This window comes from Thermobia domestica, chromosome 2 (genome assembly GCF_964235325.1).
Source record: "Thermobia domestica chromosome 2, izTheDome1.hap1.1, whole genome shotgun sequence".
Classification (NCBI taxonomy): domain Eukaryota; kingdom Metazoa; phylum Arthropoda; class Insecta; order Zygentoma; family Lepismatidae; genus Thermobia; species Thermobia domestica.
The window spans coordinates 67,461,173-67,482,743 of record NC_137455.1 but is presented as its reverse complement, the minus strand read 5'-3'; the positions used below and the strand labels follow the sequence as shown (position 1 = coordinate 67,482,743).

At 38.8% G+C, this 21,571-nt stretch overlaps 1 protein-coding gene across 2 annotated transcripts in view; it reads right to left on the bottom strand.

The window, feature by feature from the left end:
• ush (Zinc finger protein ush) overlaps positions 1-1,694 on the bottom strand; it is a 638,560-nt gene extending 636,866 nt beyond the window's left edge. For both annotated transcript variants that reach the window (XM_081741758.1, XM_081741762.1), the window contains exon 1: positions 977-1,694. In XM_081741758.1, coding sequence (XP_081597884.1) covers positions 977-1,016 — 40 coding nt within the window. In that variant the 5' untranslated portion in view covers positions 1,017-1,694. The remainder of the gene's footprint in view (positions 1-976) is intronic.
• Positions 1,695-21,571: the final 19,877 nt, after the last annotated feature.

The following is a 21,571-nucleotide window of genomic DNA, read 5'->3' as shown; positions in this document are numbered from 1 at the left end:
CTTGGGTCTAGGGTCAGGACCCGGGGGACCACCCCTATGAATGCGCAACTGGTGAAAATGTATTAACTGAGATAGCTTATTCGCTCTTCAATAACCTAGGCTTAATTTCAAATTATCCTCAGTACCCACTTCAACTGTTGAAAATAAATCCAACGGATTTTTCCATCATATAGCTATATCGTACGAATTTATCAAAATTGCTGCGTGTAAAACGAATTTTTTTCTAAATTAAAATAAAATAGAATCAATGTGGAATTCCGGTTAACTCCGAAAAACAAAGTACTGTATTTTCATATATTTTTATTCATGCATGTGCTCGAGGCCGGTTCTCATATAATTTTTCGCTTCTGGTGGACGCAAGGTTCTTATCAAATATTTATCAAGCAAAACAATTCCTCGTCCTTAAGTATGACTAATATTGCTGTTCCCTGTTGGGAAGACCTGGTCGTTTATCCCGCACGTTCTTTTCCATCGAGTGACTGTGCATTGCTAGCAATCGAATGTAAACTGCCCTGTGAGTCTTATCTGTAAGTTGGTTAAAATACTATAAACATACTGTAATTACGATTGAAATAACACATTACATGTTAATCACGTGACAAGTAGGCGCCAATCTTATTTTCAATAAAATCATGTAAACAAATTTAATTATCTGTTCGTAGAAATTGTGTTGTCGTCCAGTCATTCAATATATAGTACTAATAATACAAACAATAATACCAATAATACTTAATCCAGCGATACGCATGACCTCTGTATTGAACGTTCTTGGCCAAAACAAAATAACGCGCGCTGAGCGACCGACATAAGGCATGCGTTCGCGCTGAACACGCCCGCCAATCGGAGAGGGGAAAAAAGTGACATACGAATTCCGCAAAATTTGTTTCTAAACCTTGTCCAACACATAGCAGCCTTAACAAAAATGTTATGAAACAAAAATTAGGAAAAATATGAAACATACAGCTTGTTTACTTACGTTTTAGCGGTTTAGGATTACTCTGCTTTCTTCGTGACATTCGAACGTCTGTTGTCTGCGGGGGGGATAAAATGATCAATCCACTGTTGTTATTGTTGATAATTTTAATTGTTGTATTTTTAAGTTGCGTTACCACTTCACATACTATAATTCAATGACATCACATACAAATTAGTTGAACATTCTTTGCCACAGGATTGTTACACTGTTCGCCGGTTTGCTTATAAACACTATTAATCAGCATTATATACATAAATATTCTTTATTATTACACAAGTAATTGATCTTCACATTTCACTAGTTATAAAAGTATGTGCATAATCCTCACTTCTTGGGTTCTATTTCGCACTGCCGAGTCCACGGACAACATATAAACATTTATTTGATACGTGTCAACTATACACTTTTCTTTTTATTATTTTCTAGAAGTTGAATTGTATATTAGAAAGATACTACAAAACAAAACGCTCACGTCAACATGAAACGCCCAAAGAATACATGAACAAACACTCCATTAATGCTTTACAATTTCACTACACACAGAAAAACAGTCAAAACATGACAAACACTCGTATTTATAAACATAAATTCGATGCTCAAACATCATTCGACGTGTTTTTTCTTTCCTCTCCGCCGTCTCGTTCAGTTTTAGCAGCGAAACAGACCCTCACTCGCTTCCCTTCCGCCACTTGCGACGAACTGTGGAGCCACTGCTCAGAGCACGTTGATATCACGAGTGGCAGACATCAGTACAGTGTTGCCAAATGTCTGTGCATGCGCTGGAGTACGCGCGGTCAGATACACATTATATTATGCACTGTGGATGTTTTTGCGGCTTCTTTTATTACTAAATTGACACAATGTCTCTGACGGAGTCGTGTCTCCAAATTTTCACTCTTGCGGTAAGTTTATAATTTTTACAGGTACCGGAGCACTCGGTCGATTCCCAGCTATGATATGTTATTGTACCTGCAATCCAAGGGCCACGAGACTAAGAGACAGCGACTGGATGTTTGAAGAGCTTTGCCTCAACGAGAAATTAATTAAGAAATTTTCCAAATTTGCAGTTTTACAGGCCTCTTTCAGTACCGACGCTGTATGAGATGTGGTCTTTTAGAATAGCGTGTCATCTGAACCACATGTGTTCCCCACCGGTAATCGAACCCGGATCTCTCGCGCTGCTTGGAGGCACGTATAATAACGACATAGCCACACGGGAACTTATAAATATTAGCTGATTCATACACAAATTACTCTGTTATGAAAAGAGGGTAGGTTGGATTGTCTAATTGCAGAACCTGTTAACTTCTTTAGAAACAGAACTTCAGAAATCCGAAAAATATTACTGAACGATTTCAAAACACAAAACCACCATTTTTTTCTTTTACATTTTACGGCTTAAGTCGATCATTTGATATTAATAAAATTAAATTGTTGAATTTTAATTTCACGGGTTTTGCAATCGTATGATGCAGATAAATTTTGTAATTACGAACTTTAATCATAAATTTGGTGTGTAGAACATTTAAAGTTCGTTCAGCTGTCATCTCGAGAAGGAACGAGACACAAAAATTGAATTAGGTAGTTAAACCAGTGGTTCACAACCTGAGTCCCGACACAAATGGTGTGTCGAGCAGTCCTATAGAGCCGCGAAATTTTAGTGTCAAAATCATGAAGGATTTATTAGAGACAGACTTTGCCAGTCAATGCCTCCAACGGCAGAAATAATGCTCAATACTATTTGATTCACTACCTTATGGAAATGTACAGATTTACGCCAGTGGCATACGCAGAATTTCATCAAGGGGGTAATTTTTGTATATACAGGGTGTTTCAAAGCAACGCCGACAACGTTTGGGAGGTGATTCCTGACACCAAGATAAGACAAAATGTATAGGCCAACCTGAATACACAAATGCTTCCTTTCGGAGTTATAGGCTGCCGAAAACTTGAAAAAATTAACTTTAAAGGTCCATAGCTCCAAAACTAGGAACCTACCGTAGTCGGGTCAACAGTTCACTTAGGAATTAATGTGTGCTCTATTAAAAAAAAAAAAAAAAAATACATGTTTCAGAATCCTAAGGCATTCACACAATAATTTTTATGGAGGCAGTTTGGCTACAGGTATAATTTGAAGTACTCGCCAACTACTTTTATAAAAAAAAATTACTGCGGATGTACCGCTGGATTCTGTAACATGGATATTTGGATAGGGCTGATACTAGTTCCTAAATAAAGTCTTGAACTGACTACGGTAGGTCCCATAGTATTTTAGCAATGGACTTTTAAACTTCATTTTCTCATATTTTCGGCAGCCTAATACTCCGAAAGGAAGCATTTATGCACCAACGTTGGTCTATACTTTTCGTCTTATCTTGGTGTCAGGAATCACCTCCCAAACGTTGTCGGTGTTGTTTTGAAACACCTTGTATATCTTAATATAGTAAATGTCTATTTTTCCATAATATCTAACTCAAGGCAGAATTAAAGCACAAACTTCTCTTCTGTACAATACTGGCTTACACTATTAAAATTTATATTATTATTAATTAAACAATCAAAAAATGTGTCGTGATGTTGTGGTGTTCAGTAAAGTCAATCGTCAGTCAAAAAAGATTAGAAACCACTGTATCAAACTTAGAAAGATGAGAAAGCAGTGTACGTATAATATACAGGGTGTAACAAATGTCCAGGCGCATAGGTATCTCCGTTGTGAATAATGATAAGAAAAATGGTAAGAGAGAAAATGGTTTGAAAATAGATGGTTTTCAATCTAAAATGATTTTTTTCCAGTTGTACCAGCCATTTGACCTCCCAATGTTAAATGAAAAAGCGTTGTTTCCAATTCAGCAGTCTGTTCCCTTGTTCAGCAGGCTATTCACCATACCCGCAATTCAGAATTGTTCATGAATGGATACGAAGTGTTTTATGTTCCGTCATACAACAATGAGCACGTTCTCCATGTCATTTTTGTGTGGCCTTACTTATTGTTGCTGAACTGGCAACGTTCCTTTTTTTCATTTAACATTGGGCACATTACTAGTATGGAGCCCAAACGGCTGATGCAATTGAAAAAAAATATATACCATCTTAGATTGAAAACTTTCCTATTTCCAAAAACTTTCCTATCTTTCCATATATTTTTTTTTCGTATTTTTGATCATAACGAAGAGAGCCCATAACTCTGGATTTATGGTACATCCGGTATGAACTTTCTCGCAATGGGGTAAAACAGGAAATATATTAAGATAGTAGTTGTCAACTGCATTTGCATTGAGGATAATATTTGTTTTATTTCTTTCTCAAAATTTTCACAAAAAATATAATATTAGAGGAAGTTCGGGTATTATGGAATAGTCGGATAATATGAAATACCTCATTATCTCGCCTGTGATGTGTTGCTTCCAAGCGAAGAGGAAAGAAACTACTACCTCACGTTCCCATGATGCTCTACAGTCATTCTCCTTGTGATTGTAACATTCGTTGTGTTGGTAGACGTGAAAATCTGATTTCTTATTCATAAAAACTTTCACAGGTAAGTGTTTTACAACCTGCATTTTCCTATCGAAATGTAATAGAACAACAATTCTTTGTTTACTATAACGTTGGATATACAGAATGGTAGTTTGATAAGCGTCATTATCTTATACGCCTTCGAATGCGTTTAACAGCTCTTTCGTTTCCAAGGTGATGTGGAGGGCAATATGGAATACCCGCAAGAAAAGCATGGTATTCCGTATTCCGTATGTTATTCCGATTACAAAAATACCTATCGGTATTGGGCAATTAAAATACATTTACGATTACAACAATGCTAAGTGTATTTTTTATTACAGCAACTTTTCTGATGATACAAGAGGTGAGCTTGGGTCCAGCGTTAATCATGTTTAATGTGAGCACACAATGACTGTACCGATCCTGAAGCAGAGTATTATATTTATGGCTTTTGTAAGTAATCACATACAGTTATGGTTTGGCATTCAGAATTTTCATACATTGTCACTGTATTCATTGTATGTTCAGCAGAAAACTCATTTATTTTCTATATAGCATTTGTATTCCATATTATCCGAATATTTCATATTACCCTCCAAAATGGTTTCTTTACAAATTATAAAATTCGCCCACCCCTGTAACGAAACTTCTTTATCAAGATACGCATAAATAAAGCCAAATATGTAAAGCGTATACTTGTTTTCCTTTTTGTTGCAATATGCAATTATTAACTGAGTTACAAACGAAACAAAAATGGTATTCCATAATACCCGAACTTCCTCTAAACTTTATTCACTTTGATGCCGAAAGTCAATAATAATAATAATTGTCTCTCTTTTCATTCCTCTCACTTACCATAAAAAAATTAAAGTAAAATCAAGTAAATCAGGGATTTTAAATTCCAATTTAAATTTGATTGGATTTTAGTTCAGTGTCCTTTAGAGCATCGAGGCTATATTTGATATGGACCGACAGCTTAATGTGGGAACCAAACTACATGAGCTCCCACCAGTAATCGAACCCAGGTCTTCTGCACCGAAGACGTGTACGCTAACCACTTATCCACAGGAATCTCGTCCAAGTTAAATGTAGCTGTGTTTAAACGAGATTAGATTATGAATCAGAATTGAAGCTCTACTAAGCAAGCTGCGGTTTAACTATTGTGTGTTAGCAATTTCGTTTTTATGAGGAGAGACATTCCAAATTTTGAGAGGAGGAGGGTAAGGACATCTCTGTTATGGATATTTTCTTTGAGATAATGAATCAATTTTCAAAACATAAGAATTAAGTATCATCATAGGTATCCTGCCATTATTAGCAAGTCAGCTGCCGGAAGTGAGAAGTTTCCAAGCTCTATGGTCTTCAGCTAACCTCTTCGTCGTTAATTACAATTTCTCTGTTTTGGCATCGTCCATCAACAGTAGCCTCCTTCGCTTTTTCTCTCTTTTTCTCGCCATCATACCCTCTAGCACGTCCCTAATGATACAGTTGTGCCTCAGCCAATGTCCCAACCAGTTTATCTTTTCAATTACATCTAAAATCATTTCTTTCTCCCCCACCAAATCTAACATCCTCTCATTCCTTTTTATCCCAACCCACTTAATTCTCTCCATTCTTCTCCACACCCACATTTTGAAGGCTTCCAATCATTTTAATCGCTTTTGTCTACTTTCCATGTTTCTTCCCCATACAACAAAATATCCCACAGTAAGCTTTTTATTAGGACTAGCTGAACATGCGCTAATTACACAGCACACAGTTCTAATATGAGCGTAAATCCCCTTCCCACTTCTCAGTAAATCTGTGCAAGTCCCGTTACAAACACAAGTAAACCACAGGTAGACTCTCAAAGGAAGTAAATTGTTATAGACAAACATATACATGTACTATTTTAATATATAGAATGTTTGAGGGAGTTTGTGACAAACTTGGATAAGTAATAGATGGTACCAAATGCAATTTTGTTTTCTTTTAATTCCATATCTGGGTATGCTTCATTGTGGGTCCACAAGCCTTCAAAATTACCAGCTTGCAATAGATTTTGTCATTCCGATTAAAGCAAAGCGCCTGAAATGTCCATCAACCTGCTATACATAGCTCCTGTACTGGTTGCCTTTCACAAGAGTATCAACCTTAACGTCCTAGTGGCAATATTAAACTAATAGGATCAAAACGACAGATGAAATGTGGAATAGAAAAAATAAAAACAAGTTTTTTTTCTTTTTTAATTTGGATAACTGGCAAATCTACAAAAAATTTGGAATCGACCAGCGAAAGCGGCACGTTTCTAGCACTTGTGATTTTCGAGATCTCATTGTCGAAAGGATTGGCTATAAACATGCAAACTCTTCTTGATGACAAACATATAAACCTAACATTTTAATATATAGATTTCTCTCAACTATTAATTCAAGGACCCACAAGATAGACTTTTCTTCCTCCTAAATACTTCCTTTGTCATTTCTATCCTTGGTTTTACTTCACGTTCGAAATGCTATCGAATTATAATCAATAAAAATATAATGTTTTGACAATTGGCAAATTTCTGTAGCTCACACCTGCTTGATACTCATTTAAAACTTAGACGGGATTGTGCCCACAGCGTCATGTCATATTTATTTGGGGGGGGGTGCAAAACCCTAGATGTCAAGGTTTTTATTGGTACATTATGGATGAAAATGTATACAAATGTCAAACTCAGCGGGGATATTGTCCCTCTGGAACCTCAAATGACGCCCCGGTCTTGTGCTAACAATATTACATAATTTTATTATTTATTTATTTATTTACTTATTTACTTATTTATTTGAATACATTATAATTCATCGTATCATAAGTCATCTTTAATATAATAATGAAAATATTATCATAATCAGGAATTACTTAAAACAAGGGAAACCTACATCTTAAATAACAATTATAATATAATAAATACAAATTACACACAACATTGAAAAGTGTAAAATTCTTATTGCAAATGATGGATAGAGTTAACCAAAACCTTATGTAACTTACAACGACATTGTGCAAATAATAATTGAACAAAGTTTATTGATGAGATATTTATCCAATTGGGAAGACAATAGAATATAGGGTATAATTAAATTCAGTTAAACATTTAGGAGGGACTGAAGTTATTTGAGTATACTAAGAGAAAAATTGATTTTTCTGAAAACTAACGCAATAGACGGTTTGATTTATGATGTCAAAATATAAGTGCGTTATCATATCAAAGAACTAAAATCCTATTATAAAACTGATAATCAGAAAAAAAAAATGTTAAAGTGGAAATAGCAGAAAATGAATTTTGCAAAAAGCACGAAGCATTTTGGGTCTCTGAAGGGGCAATTTGAGACGCTACTGTTTCTTTCTTATATTCATATAATAATAATAATAATAATAATAATAATAATAATAATAATAATAATAATAATAATAATAATAATAATAATAATAATAATAATAATAATAATAATAATAATAATAATAATAAACTAACTCTATGGCCTATGAAACCCGGAGGTTCAATGCCGCGTTCACAAAAGCTCTCCACTGACTTCTATTCTTAGCCAATTGGATCCAGTTTCTACTTTGTATTCCTATCTCTGCGAGATCCATATTAATATTCTCCTCCCATCTGCGCCTAGGTCTTCCTAATGGTCGTTTTCCGATTGATCTTCCAGTCAAGACTTTGAAAGCGTTTCTACTTTCTTCGATTCTAGCTACATGACCTGCCCACCTAAGCCTCCTAGACTTGACGACCCTAACAATGTTGGGTTAAACCGTATAAATTATGTAGTTTCTCGTTATGAAGTTTCCAACATTCCCCATTCCCGTTCCTCGTGGGTCCGAATATTCGTCTCAGGATTTTGTTCTCAAATATTTTCAGTCTATGTTCTTCCCTCAGAGTAAGCGACCATGTTTCGCAACCATACAGAACAACAGGCATAATTAGCGTTTTGTATATTTTAAGCTTCAAATTCTTCGACAGAATTCGCGACGACAAGAGATTTTGAACCGTATAGTAACACGAATTCCCTACTTTTAGTCGACATATAATTTCTTCGTGAATATGATTTTCGTCTGATAATATTGATCCTAGATATTTGAAAGTATCCACTTTATCAAAAGTATTATTTAATATTTTAACGCATCCATAATTTGCTGTATTAGGTCCCAACGCACTTCCATGTATTTAGTTTTATCTGCATTTACTTCTAAACCCAAGTCCATGCAAGCGTTTAATAAGATCTCTGCATTTATTTCTATTGTTCTATTATCATCCCCTATTAAATTTACATCATCAGCATATGCCATAACCTGGTGTGAATACCGTTCAACTCTAGGCCCTGCTTGCTGTCTGATTTTCCTTATAGCGTATTCCAGAACAAAGTTAAATAATAATGGCGACAACGCATCTCCTCGTTTCAGGCCATTTTGGGTGAAAGCTCGTGGACAAAAATTTTCCTACCCGGACTTTACTTTGGGATTCATTTAAACATATCTTAATTAATCTAATTAGCTTTCTCGATATTCCAAATTCTGTAAGAACGATGTATAATGTTTCTCTCCTAACCGAGTCGTACGCATTTCTAAAATCAATAAACAGTTGATGTACCGGGGTATTGTTTTCCCACTTCTTTTGGAGTATTTGGCGAATGGTAAATATTTGGTCGATAGTTGGTCGATTTCGTCTAAAGCGGCAGTGATAATCTCCAATAATTTCATCTGCGTATGGCGTCAATCTTGCTAATAGAATATTTGAAAGGATTTTATAGAATGTTGACAGAAGAGAAATGCCTCGATAATTATTACAGTCAGTTTTGTCGCCTTTCTTGTGAATTGGAACAATGATTGATTCTTTCCACTCTTGTGGCAATTCTTCCTTGTTCCAGATAAGGAGAATGAGTTTGTGTATCTTGTTCCACAATTTTTCGCCTCCAGCTTTCTTTAATATATTAGCACCGGGTTAATAGCCTTTCTTAAATTCGCTGATCCCCTTATACATGTCGCGAATGTTTTCATTTTTACTATTATCTTCAAGATCCTTAATTTTAACTTTCAAAAAATCGCGTTTCTTTGTTCTAAAAGTTTTGGAAGTCTCTCGCCTGATATCTGCGAAATTTTGTGCAGTTATTTCATTCGGATTTCGTAGCCATCATAATTTTTCCTGTTTTCTCTTCTCTGCTAGTTTAATGCATTCCTGGTCGAACCATGGTTTGTTCCTACGAGAACCATGGTTTGTTCCAGTGAGAATAATTATTATATTTTTGAGAAGAATTTCTTATTGGAATTAGGTTGCACACATTAGTAAGTTAAAAACCAAAATTACCGTATCACGAAGTTACAAACTAAGAGAGTTCAGACCTTGTTAAACAAATATTCATTTCACAAGGACTTGCCGCAAACAAATTTTCTCCTGAAGCTGAACATATACAGATGGTGATCAGAAAAATGGAAACACCTGTAGTTGGCAACACGTCAGATGTATGGGTTGGCAGTGGTGTCGTGGCGCCCGCAGTGCCGGACCGCTGGTGGTGGTGTGTTAGGTCGGTCTCGATACTACGTCAGGCGCAGTGGAACAGCAGTGTCCAGTGGCTGCAGCAGACGGAGGTAGTGTAAAATGGGAGACCTCTCAGATTTTCAAGGAGGGCAAATTGTTGGTGAGCGGTTATGTGGAGTGAGAGTGACGGCAGTGGCTACTGTGTTAGGTGTGTCGCGTGGGACAGTGTCGAATGTGATGACGGCCTTCACAACACACGGGAAAACCACATCGGGGAAGCGGAACAGTAGGCGGAAGAAAATCATGAGTGACAGGTCACGCCGGGTATTAAAGCGCATTGTCACGCAGAACCGTCGTGCCACTGCGGAGCAAGTGACGGAGGAACTCAATCAGCACCTCCCCCATCCTGTTTCGACAATCACAGTCCGCCGCGAATTACATGACATGAACTTACGGGGTCGTGTTGTACGGGCCAAACCGCTCATCAGGGACCATAACGCTTTCGCACGCCGCAAATGGTGCCGCGACCATGCAACTTGGACCGTTGAGGACTGTGTAGAAGGCCGATGTCCTTCTCCATCATCTGCATATCAAAATGCAGATGAGGGGCACATTTACATATCAATATGTAAATAGATCATTTTTGGATACAATTAATTGTTTAAATATTAGCATACTTATTGAATATTATCTAGGTATTATGGGTAAATTGTGTAAAACACCGAGCGTAGTACGGAAATATTAATACAATATTGTATTATATTGTATTTATTCAAAAATGTTATTTCCTTTACAGGCTAATTATATTGTATTTTACCGCTTGCATCTAATTACTGGGTCATTGCTTAATGTATAGAATACATGGGGATGAAGGAAGAATGACATTAAAATACTCTACGATGGATAAATAAATGGAAGAAATAAGCATATTCTATAGGAATCATGCATTGAGTTTTAGAACCATGGAAGACGGAGCTAGCGCTGACAGAGAATTTTTTTTCCTGTGTCTCTCACGACTTCTCGTCGCCTAGACTTCTATATGTGAGGTCCTCACTACTCACCACTTCAAGAAATCACTAGATGAGGGACTAAATAAGACTCATTATACACAGGAAGGATCCTACGCCCTTCCTTAGTGAATCGACACTGATTTGGAAACAGTGGGTATAGACGCACAACTTCTATTGTATAAAAAGTTGTAAAAATTTTAGCGTCAACATGTGAGTTTTTGGATTTCTATAGGTGTGATTTTGTGTGCAGCTAGCTCAAGCGTCTCTTCCGCCCCCCTCTTCACCCAGGACCGGTACCGTCAGCGAACGGACCTAGTTTTTTTCCCAAGATGCAAAGCCAGTTTAAAATGTTTTACTCTATTTTGACATACGTAAAATATTAATATTAACGTATTACGCTCAATCGTTCTTGGAAATACCGTACAAAATTCCTGATTAATTTTATCAACGTGTATCCCATCCGCACAAGACATTTGGATCTTGTAATTGTCTAAATTAAATATTAACAAAGATGCTTCCTCACTCCCTCTCCATACAAACATGGATGCCATTAGTAGCAGACAACTTGAAGGACAGCCGCAGGAAATTGGGCTTATTTCTGTTACTGGGGGAGATGGCAGTTTATGTCTAATATATCAATATATTCTATGTATATTTAACTTTATTTCAGTGTATCATAACATGTATTTTCCCTTTTTATAGTGTCGTTATAAGTGAAAATAACTATATTGTTTTAAAAAACTCTCATAAAAAGGGAGCAGAAGGTTCCAAGTTCTCCGCAAGTTTAAGTACAGCAGCACCTGTCAAAGGGTGCAGGAACAATTTGCAACGAGAAGCGGCTGAACTGGTGGTATTTGCAGAAAGGGCCACCCGGAAGCTCGCCTCAGGCACAAAACCTTTTGTTAAGGACTCGAAAGGAAGCGAGTTTCTTCCTTTCTTGGTTTTTGTGCAGTAGATATACTTGTTTTGGTGGTGAACAAGGGAAGTTCGTTCTCTGATCTGGAAGTGGAAACACGTACAATCATAGTAAGGAAGTCATCCCTACTTCTTTGCTTAACGGTTAGTGATATCCCAGGAACGTGAGGACACTTTCGGTCCCCGTGGAGATTCCTGTTGAAATACATCATTTGATGTATTCGCACCTCGTGTGAGTGATAAACTTTGTCTATACTATTCCCTATTTAGTGTGAATTAAAGAACGTGTTGAACAGTGCGCTTATCTAAGCAGTGGAAGCTTAGTCATACAAGTTAACTACAATTCATAATGGAGAGTTACGTTTAATAACTAATAACATTTTTTTTATGCTAACCGAAAACTGGTAGGAGAAGAACTAAAGTAGACCTCTTGTCTAATAACCCACCTATAGTATGGGGAAATGTTTAAACGTCCAGTATGACAGTGAAAACGAAAAAGTAGAATATCTCAGTTGAGATATTTTAAGGCCTGTAACGTCACACACGCAGTGCCTTCCTTGGACTTTCTGAACAAGGTTCCAAGCATTTGTAATGCTTCCTTTCATGGACATACCACATGTCCACGTCCAGAGAATTCATCGTCCAGCATATTAAACATTTAACAGGAACATTCACCCTCTACAGTAAAATGGGAATGTGGAAGGACATGGTGACTTTATGCTAGAACTGTGTAAATGAACATGTTAGTCAGCTACAGGAACAGTGCAGCGAACATACAAGATATATGATAAATTTAATTTTTGTTTTTTTTATCCACGTGTTGCCTACAATGATATTTTTGTGTGATAGTATTTTCTCCTCTCTGAGACTGACAGAGACTATGAACTCATCAACTGAGGAGTAAAGAAATTTGTATTAAATGTTCTTTTAATTTTTCTAAGGTCAACCAGACCTTAATTAACAAGTTTTCGTCCTCCCCTCTTTAATTTTCTAATATAGTGAAACCAGTGTTGTATATATATATATATATATCAATATATATCATTGTGTCAGTGTTTTAGTAGTGCACTACATAAGAAGTTTAAGTATCAGTGTATCGGAGTGTTATCATCAACATCCATACTCTTCTTGATGTTTCATTATCTTGGAAATAAACCGCCATCTCTAATCAGAATTTGTGTTGAAGTCAATTTGCTGCAGGGTGAGTACCTACTGCTAATGAAAATGTTCTGTTTCAGGAGTGTGAGTCAAGGAAGCATTTTCCCTGGTTGTATGTATGTCTGACCAGCTCTCTGAATGAGGGCCAGAGAGAATATTATGCCAAGAGAACCAAACTATCAGTCATGAGTATAGTGAGTTTTTAGTAACAGGCTGCTACCTGTTAATTGAAAGTAGTTTTTTTTAACCCTTTTGGTATTTCTAAACAACTCACTATAGTAGCATCTTGGCCATGACTGTTGCGCAGATAACCCTGAGATCTGTTGCTCTCATTAACTAAAATTTTATGCTCTACCGATTTACTTGTGGCAGTGGCGGCTTTCACAGGAGAGTACCCTCATCTCCAAGAAGGGAAGTACTTATGCAGATGTTGGCAATTTGCATTTTATGTAAATTTTCTCTGTTAGTTTTGAATATTCCCAGCCACTCCACCTTATTTATTTAATTTTATTTGTGTTGGTGTTCTTGGTAACCTTAGCTGCGGCTCTGGCTACCTGCACCTCACAAAAGTTATGGCGCCCCAGCTATCGGGCTGAACTTCACGTGCTGTGTTAGCACCTCACAATAAACTTGGCTACCCAGCTGCAGGGCTCGATTTTCCACGCTCTTGCGCCAATAAACTTGGCGACAGCAGCGTTAAGGGTAATAGAGTATACTTCATATACTCTCTAGTCAGAATACAGTTTAAATAATTTTTCGGTATATGTTTGTTTATTCCCTGAAATTTCCAAGAACGGCGGTGTCTTGTGTTTTGAATTTTATGTTTCTGTTTTGAATATTTCAACATTGTATTAGAGAATTCAGGCTCTTGAAGTTAGGGGGGAAGTAACCTTTGTAAAATTATTTTCTTTTGTAAATGGTCGTAACAAGAGCACAGTCTCGAAAATTAGACAACATGGACCAGCAGTTCGTAAATGAAGATTTCGCTCAGAGAGCTGACGAGCTCTCAGAAGAAAGTAGTGTTGTAGCACAGCGCACTAACGAGTGCACGGACAGCGTAGTGGGAGACGCTGACGTGGTGGAAGCGGTTCCGCCAGTCACCGGTAGGGAACCGGAAGTGCCGTTGCGGGAGGAAAGGGACGAAACTACTGAAAATCAGAGTATTGTTAGCCCAGCCGTTTACGAAGGTAGCTCTAGGGAAAACATAAGTAGCTTAAATCTAGCAGCCATTCTAAGTGAACTTTTTCAAGGTCAAAGGAAACTTGAAGAAAATAACCGGAGCCTAAGGGAAGATTTAGACGTAAAGCTTAAAGAAAATGCGACAAGTTTAGAGAATAAAATGGTAGAAAACTCAAATAGTTTAGAAAGAAAACTTGAAAGGAAATTTGAGGAAAGTTCTCATAGCCTGGAGCAAGTACATAAAGAGACGAAAGATATGTATAAACGTCTCGAACAGGCTATTGAGTCCAGTAATGCTCGTCTTGAACTCCAGTTGGAGACTGTGAGTTCAAGACTCGAGCACAGTGAACGTGAGCTGACCGAGCGACTAGAGATTACCACAGTAGAGCTTAGGGGGGAGATTGAAGGCGCTCGTGAAGACCTCAACTCACGCGTCACAGAAACCACGAAGAAACTTGAAGAAAATTATACAGATCTTTCAGAAAGTATACAACAGGTCTCGTCTCGTGTCGAACAGACCACTATACAACTTAATAATCAGGTCAGGAGAGTGGAAGTGAGTTTCGCTTCTCAACTAGCCAGGCTCAGGGGGGAAATCGAGCAGGAAACGCCTCTCGAGGAAATTCGATCAGAGTGTAACGGTAGCATCCAGCAGATGCAAGATACCGTACAGGATGTGTGCACACAACTAGAAAAGAAGATGGAGGAATGGAAGAACTCCATACAGAAGGAGACAAGCGAGGTGATCGAGGGGAGACTCGCGAACATCTCTGTCTCCGCTACCCAAGAACGTCCACCTCGAGTCGCGACTTGCCCGGTTCTCAACCTGGGAACCTCGCTACGGCCCACGAGACAGACCCTGTTCCGTCAACGTCTCGCTCATGTAATCATGAGACGAGACAAAATATCGCTACTGCATTAGGTCTCATACACAGAGATGTGACGTTGCCTGTGTATATGGGAAACGAGACGGAAACCGAGACCTATAATTTTCTTCAAGATCTCGACCGGTACTTCGAGGTCACTGGGGTACCGGACGAGATGAGGCTAAGTTTCATTCCTCGAGCTGTCCGGAATACCTGTTACCAATGGTTCCAGTTAAACCGAAGCAAAATTCAAACTTATGAAGATTTTGTGAGTGAATTTAGGAAATGCTACCTAAGTGAAGAGCGGTTGGCTAACTTAAGGGCTAACATTTTAACTTCTCACTTTGACAGTAGAGTGCACAAATCCCCTGCAGAATATCTGTTGGATTTGCTGCACAAAAACAGCATTTTGGAGCCACGCATGTCAGATGCGACGTTATTGAAGGTACTCCCACGGCACTTTCCCAATTGGCTATTTAGGGCAATAGTCTCGTCTCGCCCTAAAACCATTGCTGAACTTCTGAATTTAGTCCAAGAACTGCAGTCGTCAATGACTAATCGAGACCAGTTCTATCAACAGAACCCGAGGAAAGGGGTCAACATGCTCCAAGTGAGCATAGACGGCGAGGATAATAACCCCTCAGGCCTTAGCGGTAAGCACGTGGCTCGTAAGAAAAACAGAACACGAGATAACCAGCGTCCTTACCAGAGATGTAGACACAACACGAACCAAAACAACCACCAGCGCTCCCCGCCTCGAAATCAGAGCAGCGGAAGTGGGTCAGCTGGCTGGTCACGTGGGGGGAACTCCCACTCCACCCACAACAACGGTCGTGTAGCCCGTGGTAGGAGGGGCGGAATGCGCAGTGCGGATGGACAGCGAGGGAATTCCTTCCGTCGAGAAGAGGAGGAAATAGAACTTCTCGAACACTATGACCGTGCGCCCCCTCCTCCCACTCAGAATACAAACAATACCAGGAGTAACCAATCCTCATCTCCTTCTTCCAGGGAATGAGGATTGTCCGCATATACTTGCGACGGCGGTAGGAAGGACACGGTGAGAACTTGTCCAACCGAGTTGACAAAATTACATTCCAAGTATGTGCGACATTTTGAAGATAACGTAGAAAATAAACATGATGATAACTCTTGCGAAACCGCAGTGAAAGAAATTTTTGTAACTGAAGAAGAAAAAGAAGAAGAAAATTGTAATTTATGTTTAGAGATAAAATCAAAGAAGCATTTCAATGAAGGCATGTTTGAAAATAAATTAACATTACTTAGTAGGAACGGAGAACATATTGATCTACATAGGGAAATCTATGAAGAAGCGAATGGCATATTTAAGAATTTGTTTGACTCATGTAATGATGCATTACCTGCTAATAACGTCATCTCACTACCAGAGATACAAGTGTGTTCGTTTGGAAAAGACGTAAATTGTTTATTGGACACCGGGGCTGCTTGCTCTGCAATTTCTAAAGAAATTTGGGACACAGTCTCAAATAGCCACCCCCCACCAGCATTTCTGAGTGCGAAGAATATACGGGTAACGTCCGCTTTTGGTAGTAAATCAGCGATGATCATTGGCCAAACTCTGTTAGTCATTGAGATACAAGGGAAGGAATATCATACTTTAGGTATAATAATTTCAGGTCTGAACCGATCTTTGATTTTAGGATCCAACTTTTTTACCGAATCTCGTGCCGTGTTAGACTATGACACCGGCCTTCTACATCTCAAACATCCTCATGGTGTAGAAGTTGCATTTAGATCAGTAGATTGCGAGACTAAGGATCTAGTAGTTCGTTGTTTAGAGTTGAATGGGGAGTGCCAAAAACCATTTAGTATTATGGATGAGGTAGATAATTTTGAGTGTAATTTTTGCCCGTCAGACGAAAGACGGAACGCCATACGAGTTAGTGCACAGAATGAGCCTAAGACCTGCAGAGATAAGGCAGCTCGTGCCCCAAACTTGGACGATGGAAGATTCCCAAGTGCCCAAGAAATGGCAGTTCACGTGTTCCCACCAGAAGAGTGGATGAAAGTGAAAACTCGTGCCTCCATTTCAGAGATAGAAGAGTTTGTATCGAACTACTCAGATCTCTCAGCCTCCCAAAGAGAAAGTTTGAAAGCTGTGCTTCTCAAGCATCAAGCACTTTTTGATGTCAAGCCAGGTTGCATAGCTAACTACGAGCATGAGATTGGAGTAACGGACGAACGTCCAATCAAGACAAAACTCTATCCTTACCCTAAGAGATTTAGAAACTTAGTATCCAATGAAATTTCGAGATGGGAAGCATGGGGTGTGATTAAGAAACAGCCTACGGCGTATATTAATCCTCTGGTAGTGACACCGAAGAGTGACGGACGTATTCGAGTCTGTATCGATGGCCGAGCTCTGGCCAAAATATCTGGTGATCTTTCTGACAGACCAATGCCACCCCTATCAGTTCTCCAGGACATTTGCGATAATTCTTGGTTTAGCTGTGTCGATGCAACCGAAATGTTTTTACAAATCAAAGTTAAGGAAAGCGACCAAAAATACTTAGGATTCCTACATGAAGGCATATCTTATGTCTTTCAGAAACTTCCGTTCGGGACGAAACAAAGCCTTGCTTCTTGCGTCAGAGCTTTAGATATGCTGATAGGAACTGAAGCTAGAGAGTACTGCGGCGCATATGTTGATGACCTAATTTTGGCCGACAGGAGCTTCAATGATCATATTGTACACCTCGACAGAGTGTTGGGTTTACTCACTGCGGGCGGCCTAACTCTCAGGCTGAAAAAGTGCAATTGTAATTGTAATTGGCTACTGCCAGTATTACAGATGCTTCAGTAGGAAATACTCGGAAGTTCTCAATCCGTTGTTCCAACTACTGAAGAAGAACGTGAGGTTCAAGTGGGAACCAGAACATCAGGCAGCGATGGAGAAGATCAAGCAGATCTTCCAGGAAGAAGTAGTGCTGAAAACCGTCCTGCCTGACAAACAGCTGATTTTAGAGTCGGATGCGTGTGACATTGCGTGTTCATCTCTATTGTACCAGCGTGATGATAATGATGACATTAGGGTCATCGCATTCACATCACGTGTGTTTAATGCAGCACAGAAGAACTACTCTGTGACGGAAAAGGAATTTTTTTGGACTGATAGATGGGGTTGTAAAATTTAAACAATATTTAGTAGGAACTAAATTCATAATTCGCAGCGACCACCTTGCTCTTAAGTTTATTCTATACTGTAGGCTTACAAACCAGCGCATCACCAGGTGGGCGATGCTGCTCTCCAATTTCAATTTTGAATTTCAGTTTGTTAAGTCCAACGAAAATTTGAGTGATTATCACTCTAGGTACCCTCCTCACACAGAAGAAGACCTCAGTGTTGCACGGAAGCCTATCCTCCAGGAGTCGCTGATGTCCATCCTGACAGAAATTCCATGTGAGTTGAGGAAGATGATTGCCATACTACCGGAGATGCAGTCTTCAGATCCTGTCTACGGCAAGATCAAGAAAGATGTAGAAGAGAAGACGGACTCACCAAAAATAAATGGTGCTTGTCACCGTTTTGAAGTGTTGAACGGACGCTTATGTAAGCGTGACCGGGAAGGAGTCCGGATATGCATCCCAGAAGTGCTAGTAATTCCACTGCTCGATTATTACCATACAGATCGAGGGCACATGTCGGCTAGCAAATTACTACCACTTCTATCTGAATTCTTCGTATGGCCGAAGATGAGAGCAAGTGTGAGGAAATTTTGTGCTTCCTGCGAATTATGCCAGAAAAGCAACTCTCCCCAATGTTATCGTCCGGGACCACTGAATCCCGTCGTCGTTGAGAAGCCAGGCTATTTGGCCTGTGCTGACTGGTTACGACCCATAACCAGGGGAATTGGGGGAGTCCACTACATTTTAGTGTTTTACGACGCATTTTCGAAACTCATTGGTTTATATGCGTGTAGGAAAGCCAACACTACCACTGCAATAAGAAAACTAAAGGAGTACTTAAAAGTGAACCCTAGTGTGGAACTAGTCTTGACAGACAGAGGGTCACCTTTCCAGTCTAACCGCTGGAAAAATGAGTTAGCAGAACTTGGTATCAGGCACATCACTTCCACGCCATATTATCCCCAGGGTGAGATGGCGGAAGTAGCTGTCAAGGCGACAGTACGTTTACTACGTAAATTGTGCCATGATAACCAAAGATTGTGGCCCAAATACTTAGATAAAATAGAGAAGTGTTTGAACTCCGCGAAACACCTGACCACTGGCGTGTCAGCCTTTGAATGTCACTTTGGACAGTCTATGTCTAGAGACATAGCCAGGCTATTTGAAATCCCAGAAGTGGATCAGCGCCATGACGTGCAGTATTACATTGAGATTGCAAGAAAGAACCACAAAAAGAATGCTGCTGCACGAAAACGAAACTTTGACAAGTCACACCGTACAGTAGAGTACAATGTGGGTGACCTTGTTCTATCTAGAGTTTTCCCCAAGTCGGATGCTCTAGCAGGTGTTTCGAAAAAACTCTTACTCTTATACTCGGGGCCGTGGCAAATTGTCGCTACCACCGGCCGAAATATGTACACACTAGCGGATCCAGTGACAAAAGAGGTCAAGATGACCAGGAATGCTTTCCTCTTAAAGCCGTACATTCCTAGAGAAGAAGCAAATCACAGTGGTACTGGTGCAATAGAGTCGCAATAGTATCACACATTGATGCATCGAACCCCGGACTTGACACATGTGTAAATAGTGTTAGTGCTATTGTGTATTTTAGTGAGCTAGTGTATTAGTGTATTTGTGTATGCATGGGAATTTATGTGATTCAGGTTTATGTAAAGTTAGGGAATCCTGAATTCTCTATATTTAGCTTTGTGTATTGGTATTGCTGTGTATTGTGTTTACTTTTAATTACCTTGTATAGTTTGTTTTTTTCTGTTTTGTGGGATTATTTTTTAGGAACAAAAATGTGCCCTCTTTATGATCTACGTCCTGTACTAGCAAGTACAGCACCTAGAATCATAGGGGGGAAATACTGTAGAAGGCCGATGTCCTTCTCCATCATCTGCATATCAAAATGCAGATGAGGGGCACATTTACATATCAATATGTAAATAGATCATTTTTGGATACAATTAATTGTTTAAATATTAGCATACTTATTGAATATTATCTAGGTATTATGGGTAAATTGTGTAAAACACCGAGCGTAGTACGGAAATATTAATACAATATTGTATTATATTGTATTTATTCAAAAATGTTATTTCCTTTACAGGCTAATTATATTGTATTTTACCGCTTGCATCTAATTACTGGGTCATTGCTTAATGTATAGAATACATGGGGATGAAGGAAGAATGACATTAAAATACTCTACGATGGATAAATAAATGGAAGAAATAAGCATATTCTATAGGAATCATGCATTGAGTTTTAGAACCATGGAAGACGGAGCTAGCGCTGACAGAGAATTTTTTTTCCTGTGTCTCTCACGACTTCTCGTCGCCTAGACTTCTATATGTGAGGTCCTCACTACTCACCACTTCAAGAAATCACTAGATGAGGGACTAAATAAGACTCATTATACACAGGAAGGATCCTACGCCCTTCCTTAGTGAATCGACACTGATTTGGAAACAGTGGGTATAGACGCACAACTTCTATTGTATAAAAAGTTGTAAAAATTTTAGCGTCAACATGTGAGTTTTTGGATTTCTATAGGTGTGATTTTGTGTGCAGCTAGCTCAAGCGTCTCTTCCGCCCCCCTCTTCACCCAGGACCGGTACCGTCAGCGAACGGACCTAGTTTTTTTCCCAAGATGCAAAGCCAGTTTAAAATGTTTTACTCTATTTTGACTTATTTTCCATGTAAAATATTAATATTAACGTATTACGCTCAATCGTTCTTGGAAATACCGTACAAAATTTCTGATTAATTTTATCAACGTGTATCCCATCCGCACAAGACATTTGGATCTTGTAATTGTCTAAATTAAATATTAACAAAGATGCTTCCTCACTCCCTCTCCATACAAACATGGATGCCATTAGTAGCAGACAACTTGAAGGACAGCCGCAGGAAATTGGGCTTATTTCTGTTACTGGGGGAGATGACAGTTTATGTCTAATATATCAATATATTCTATGTATATTTAACTTTATTTCAGTGTATCATAACATGTATTTTCCCTTTTTATAGTGTCGTTATAAGTGAAAATAACTATATTGTTTTAAAAAACTCTCATAAAAAGGGAGCAGAAGGTTCCAAGTTCTCCGCAAGTTTAAGTACAGCAGCACCTGTCAAAGGGTGCAGGAACAATTTGCAACGAGAAGCGGCTGAACTGGTGGTATTTGCAGAAAGGGCCACCCGGAAGCTCGCCTCAGGCACAAAACCTTTTGTTAAGGACTCGAAAGGAAGCGAGTTTCTTCCTTTCTTGGTTTTTGTGCAGTAGATATACTTGTTTTGG